Here is a 6945-nt window from a genome sequence, read left to right as displayed (position 1 = left end):
TGGTCAGATTTGCCAAATGGAGGGCGGAGGAGAGCTTTGTATGCATCCCTGTGTGTGGAGTAAAGATGGTCAGATGCCGAGCAGTTGCTGCAACCGGTCAGGATGCTCTCGATGCTCTTGAGGTATTAAAATTGGTTGACAACTAGGCCTGTGATATCAAGCCAGAAAGATGGATTTAATGTAGTCTACACTATATGAAAAGTTATTCAGGGTGATCCCAGCTGTCATATTACAAATCAATATACTCTTGTTAGGGTGTCGGATTGGTTTCAGCCTTCAGAGTCTCCAAACTCATGAGTCTTCCTCACACGTATTGTGCAATACTTCTATTCGCATATGCTCAGAGGAGGAGCTTGCTCAGCTCTTCTGGCACCATTGAGTATAGCGAGTCTCTCTCTCCTGCACACTATCTGGAGGTGCAAGTCTTTTCTTCACCGGCTTCTCATATCTTTGGTAAGTAAGTCCCCGTTTAGGCCATATTATTCCTATGTCACTGAATTTTCTCTGTGTCTGTCAATGAAAAAAGTTGCCTATATGTGTGTCAACCGGTTTGGTTTGATATTGGCACAGTGACACATTACAGTAGCCTGATGTGTAAGTTTGCAACCATCGTTGTATTGTCAGTGTATTTCCATCAGATTTCCAAATAATTAGGCAAGTTTCTACTATAGGCTCAATATTTTATTGTAGGCTGGTATTATTATTGGCTGTAGATCTGATGACTTTTTCAATAATGTTTGGGATTTTTCATTAACCTTTCCGATTATTTCACATTTATAATTTCTACAAACGTGGATTATTTCATTGATTAGTTGATCATTAGGACTTCTTTAAAAAAAAAATCGTAATAATAACAGAACTTTTTAGAAGGACATTAGGCCAGGTCCTCATGCCACAAAGTCTATAAAAGGAACGTCATGGTTGAACTATCAAGCGTTGCTATTCCTGGACATGGTACTGATAAATCATGACAGATGCAGAGAGAGGAATGTTGTCTTGCTGACTTGGGCTATAGCATTATTCCGGTATAGTCCTACTATACCTACTGTTATTTTAATTTATTTGATGGGTGGGGGGAGTTGGCAGTTTATAGAAATCATCTTGACGTTGATTGCCTAACAAAATTGCTTTAAATTTGAATTAAATATAAATGCCAAAAATGCAACTAAGATAGAATAGGCCTTCACGTGGTTTGGGAATGTAATGCCCTTGTCACAATCCTCTCCAAATGTCAGAAAAAAAGGTTACATTTTCATTAACATGTTGAACTTTGGTTAAAATATCCAAATTGCAGTATAAATGCATACAATTTTTATTTATTATTCAGACAGCCTTATGTAGCCACTTCATTCCCTTATTCACAGTTTATTTGAATATATACTTTCTTAACACTTATTTTTCTAAAAACTGCATTGTTGGTTAAGGGCTTATAAGTAAGCATTTCACTGTAAAGCCACCTGTTGTATTTGGCGCAAATTTGATTTGATTTATTCAACCACTTAGTCAATTATTCCACAACATACATTGTCAAATGGCAGCAGCAACATATCAGAAACATATATAACATGCATAAATGCAGTATGCAGTACTGCATAAATGCAGCATAAATGCGCAGTATTTCTTTACTTACCTATTGTTCACCTAATAGCTTTTTTTGCACCATTGGTTAGAGCCTGTAAGTAAACATTTCACTGTAAGGTCTACTACACCTGTTGTATTCGTCACACGTGACAAATAAACTTTGATTTGATTTGACTGATATTTTCTAAAAGCAGACCTACTTATAACCACAAATACAGGTAATGATTATTACCTACTATATTAAACATCTGATTTTGACAATATTTTGTATGACAATATTTAGTAAACTGTACAGATTTGCCTTCAATGTATTATTTACCATTTGGTGTTGCGATTGTGATTGTTAATATCAAAAGGTAGCTCTCTCTCTGTCATATTATTATTTTCTTTACAGTAGATCTGGGCTGTGTCCCTCTGCTGCAGACATGGCTCCCAAAAAGAACAAGACTGCCAAAAAAAACAAAGGGGATATCAATGAAATAACCATAATGGTCGAGGATAGCCCGATCAATAATATCAATGGGCTGAATACCTTGTTGGAGGGAGGAAACGGCTTCAGCTGCATCTCAAGTGAAGTCACTGACCCTGTTTATGCTCCTAATCTCTTGGAGGGTCTTAGTACCATGAGGCAGGACAGTTTCCTCTGTGACCTGACCGTCTCCACCAAGTCAAAGTCCTTTGATGTCCACAAAGTTGTCATGGCCTCCTGCAGTGAGTACATTCAGAATATCTTAAAGAGCGATTCCGCCCTCACAAAGATCGACCTGAACGACCTTTCACCCACAGGCCTGGCCACAGCCATCACATACGCCTACTCAGGGAAACTAACCCTGTCGTTGTACAGCATTGGCAGCACCATCGCAGCAGCCATGTTGTTGCAGATCAACACCCTGGTGAAGATGTGCAACGACTTCCTCATGCAGGAGCTCAGTGCGGAGAACTGCATGTACGTGGCCAACATCGCCGACACCTACAACCTCAAAGAAACAAAGCAGGCCACCCAGAAGTTCATGAGAGAGAACTTTATAGAGTTCTCTGAGATGGAGCAGTTCCTGAAGCTCACTTACGAGCAGATCAACGACTTCCTCAGTGATGATTCCCTGCAGTTGCCCTCTGAGATTACAGCCTTTCAGATAGCCATGAAGTGGTTGGACTTCAACGAGAAGAGGCTGAAATACGCCCCAGATCTTCTGACCAACATCCGCTTCGGGACCATCTCAGCCATGGACCTGGTCAACCATGTCCAGAGTGTGCCCAGAATGATGCAGGACCCCGAGTGCCATCGTCTTCTAGTGGACGCCATGAATTACCACCTGTTGCCCTACCAGCAGAATATTCTGCAGTCCCGCAGAACAAAGGTACGTGGTGGCATCCGGGTCATGCTGACAGTGGGTGGACGACCGGCCTTGACGGAGAAGTCTCTCAGCAAAGAGGTCCTCTACAGGGATGATGACGATGTATGGAATAGGCTCACAGAGATGCCAGCCAAGAGCTTCAATCAGTGTGTGGCAGTCCTGGATTGCTTCCTTTATGTTGCTGGTGGTGAAGACCAGAATGATGCCAGGAACCAGGCTAAACATGCTGTCAGCAACTTCTGCAGGTGAGGATTTGATTCTATATAAGCTTATTCTATTGTAAATGTATTTTCTCTGCTCTTAAAGTATGGCCGATATTACACAGACCATGATAGGCTATTGTACTGTACATTCAATTGTGTATTGAATAATAATATGTATCTAATAGATTTTTTGGGGCAATTAGGTATGATCCTCGATTCAACACCTGGATTCATTTGACCAACATGATCCAGAAGCGCACCCACTTCAGTCTCAACACTTTCAATGGCCTCTTGTTCGCTATTGGTGGTCGTAACTCTGATGGATGCCAGGCTTCAATGGAGTGCTACGTGCCCTCCTCCAACCAATGGCAGATGAAAGCCCCCATGGAAATCCCCCGGTGCTGCCACGCCAGCTCCGTCATTGATGGCAAAATCCTTGTTAGCGGTGGTTACATCAACAATGCGTACTCCAGGGCTGTGTGCAGCTATGATCCTTCCACTGATGTGTGGCAGGATAAGAACAGTTTGAGCTCCCCTAGAGGCTGGCATTCCGCTGCTACAGTCGGAGAACGGGCTTACGTGATTGGTGGCAGCCAGCTGGGTGGTCGTGGAGAGAGGGTGGATGTCTTAGCTGTTGAGTGTTTCAACCCTCACAATGGGCAGTGGAGCTACTCTGCCCCCCTGAACACAGGAGTGAGCACTGCTGGTATCGTCAGCATGAATAATAAGATCTATCTTCTTGGAGGCTGGAACGAGATTGAGAAGAAGTACAAGAAATGCATCCAGGTGTATAACCCTGACCTCAATGAATGGACTGAGGACGATGAGTTGCCAGAGGCTACAGTTGGCATCTCATGCTGTGTCGTTACCATACCCACACGCAAAACACGAGAGTCCAGGTCCAGCTCAGTTTTATCTGCGCCAGTCAGCATATAGAGTCTGGTAGGTCGTTTGAAAAGTAGTTTACTTGCTAATGGAAGCAAGACCAAAAATTCTCTAGCCAGTTCATTTCAGAAAATCCTTTATCGCTTTCAATGCAGAAAGTGATCATCCCTACTTAAGGTCAGAAAAAAAGTGATAACATACAAATGTCGCGCATGCAACTAATCTGGAATTGAATCAGATATATTCAAATTGTTTTAATTACTTTTATTAAGGCTTTAATGTGTGACAATTCAGGAAGTTGTTTTGTGTTGTGAGACTAATTAAAATCTTCTATTATGATGGGAACATTTATTTTATTTTGGGGTCCATTCAGCCATAATAGTTGAATGAGCCTATACTCCACCGACCATAGCTGTTATTCCCAATATAATACTTATTTGACGGTATATATGCTAATAGTAACAGCATTATTTGTACAATACACATACACATGCCCATATATTGAACCCTTATAATGTCACTATCATTATTTTCCAGTAACATAAAGCTAAATACACTGTATATAGTATAAACAAAGACTGGACATATGATGATGGAATACTGTATACTTAAAACATCATATACAGGTATACAACTGTGAAATAACATTTCAAACTTGAAAAGAAAATGTCTCTGAAATTAGATGTCAAGGCAGAAGGTAAAGGAATTAATCTGTTGCTGGATTAATAAATCATGAAGAAATGATATATTCTACCTACCAGGAGTAGGTGCTGTTGGTTAGTATTTGTTGCTTCTTTTACTTGAGCATTTAACACACTACACAGTACAGTTATGTGAATTGGGATGAATTTGATCACTCTTTTGAGATCTGCCTGCATAGCAGGAAATGCAGATGAGCTTAGTGAAACCCATAAATTCACTGAAAACCCATACTAACACATGGTTTTATTAACAGCACTTTTCATGTAGGCTACTTTTGGCCTGCTAATAGCCTAACCACCGATCAAGCAACATTGTGGACTAAACATTCAAATCCTGTTGCTGCAGGATTATTTTGCTGTGACAATATAGGTCAAATTATGATCCTATGTACTGTCTGGGAGAATCTAGTTATGATGAGGGTTGAATGGGGTCAAAAATGAATTTGACAGTGGTCAAATATGTTTTGTAAAAAAAAAAGGTGAATACTGGAACATTAAATCAAATCAAATCAAATCAAATTTATTTGTCACATACACATGGTTAGCAGATGTTAATGCAAGTGTAGCGAAATGCTTGTGCTTCTAGTTCCGACAATGCAGTGATAACCAACAAGTAATCTAACTAACAATTCTAAAACTACTGTCTTGTACACAGTGTAAGGGGATAAAGAATATGTACATAAGGATATATGAGTGAGTGATGGTACAGAGCAGCATACAGTAGATGGTATCGAGTACAGTATATACATATGAGATGAGTATGTAGACAAAGTAAACAAAGTGGCATAGTTAAAGTGGCTAGTGATACATGTATTACATAAGGATGCAGTCGATGATGTAGAGTACAGTATATACGTATGCATATGAGATGAATAATGTAGGGTAAGTAACATTATATAAGGTAGCATTGTTTAAAGTGGCTAGTGATATATTTACATCATTTCCCATCAATTCCCATTATTAAAGTGGCTGGAGTTGGGTCAGTGTCAATGACAGTGTGTTGGCAGCAGCCACTCAATGGTGGCTGTTTAACAGTCTGATAGCCTTGAGATAGAAGCTGTTTTTCAGTCTCTCAGTCCCAGCTTTGATGCACCTGTACTGACCTCGCCTTCTGGATGATAGCGGGGTGAACAGGCAGTGGTTCGGGTGGTTGATGTCCTTGATGATCTTTATGGCCTTCCTGTAACATCGGGTGGTGTAGGTGTCCTGGAGGGCAGGTAGTTTGCCCCGGTGATGCGTTGTGAAGACCTCACTACCCTCTGGAGAGCCTTACGGTTGAGGGCGGAGCAGTTGCCGTACCAGGCGGTGATACAGCCCGCCAGGATGCTCTCGATTGTGCATCTGTAGAAGTTTGTGAGTGCTTTTGGTGACAAGCCGAATTTCTTCAGCCTCCTGAGGTTGAAGAGGCGCTGCTGCGCCTTCTTCACGACGCTGTCAGTGTGAGTGGACCAATTCAGTTTGTCTGTGATGTGTATGCCGAGGAACTTAAAACTTGCTACCCTCTCCACTACTGTTCCATCGATGTGGATAGGGGGGTGTTCCCTCTGCTGTTTCCTGAAGTCCACAATCATCTCCTTAGTTTTGTTGACGTTGAGTGTGAGGTTATTTTCCTGACACCACACTCCGAGGGCCCTCACCTCCTCCCTGTAGGCCGTCTCGTCGTTGTTGGTAATCAAGCCTACCACTGTTGTGTCGTCCGCAAACTTGATGATTGAGTTGGAGGCGTGCGTGGCCACGCAGTCGTGGGTGAACAGGGAGTACAGGAGAGGGCTCAGAACGCACCCTTGTGGGGCCCCCGTGTTGAGGATCAGCGGGGAGGAGATGTTGTTGCCTACCCTCACCACCTGGGGGCGGCCCGTCAGGAAGTCTAGTACCCAGTTGCACAGGGCGGGGTCGAGACCCAGGGTCTCGAGCTTGATGACGAGCTTGGAGGGTACTATGGTGTTGAATGCCGAGCTGTAGTCGATGAACAGCATTCTCACATAGGTATTCCTCTTGTCCAGGTGGGTTAGGGCAGTGTGCAGTGTGGTTGAGATTGCATCGTCTGTGGACCTATTTGGGCGGTAAGCAAATTGGAGTGGGTCTAGGGTGTCAGGTAGGGTGGAGGTGATATGGTCCTTGACTAGTCTCTCAAAGCACTTCATGATGACGGAAGTGAGTGCTACGGGGCGGTAGTCGTTTAGCTCAGTTACATTAAGCTATTAGCCTGAGCTGTTAAGG

General features: G+C 42.5%; 1 protein-coding gene across 2 annotated transcripts; it reads left to right on the top strand.

Annotated features, from left to right (window-relative positions):
- The first annotated feature begins 350 nt into the window (after positions 1-350).
- LOC115113041 (kelch-like protein 31) lies at positions 351-4365 on the top strand. Of its 2 annotated transcripts, none has more exons than XM_029640240.2 (3): positions 351-453; positions 1976-3181; positions 3343-4365. In XM_029640240.2, exons 2-3 carry the CDS (start codon positions 2007-2009, stop codon positions 4073-4075), a joined length of 1908 nt encoding a protein of 635 aa, XP_029496100.2. In that variant the 5' UTR covers positions 351-453; positions 1976-2006; the 3' UTR covers positions 4076-4365. The 2 variants fall into 2 exon arrangements, with proteins under 2 accessions (XP_029496100.2, XP_029496101.2); XM_029640241.2 differs by having other exon boundaries at positions 353-453; positions 1979-3181.
- The last annotated feature ends 2580 nt before the right edge of the window (positions 4366-6945 follow it).

Source organism: Oncorhynchus nerka, linkage group LG28 (genome assembly GCF_034236695.1).
Source record: "Oncorhynchus nerka isolate Pitt River linkage group LG28, Oner_Uvic_2.0, whole genome shotgun sequence".
NCBI lineage: Eukaryota > Metazoa > Chordata > Actinopteri > Salmoniformes > Salmonidae > Oncorhynchus > Oncorhynchus nerka.
Note: the sequence above shows the minus strand (reverse complement) of the source record. Positions and strands in the feature narration are given on the sequence as shown.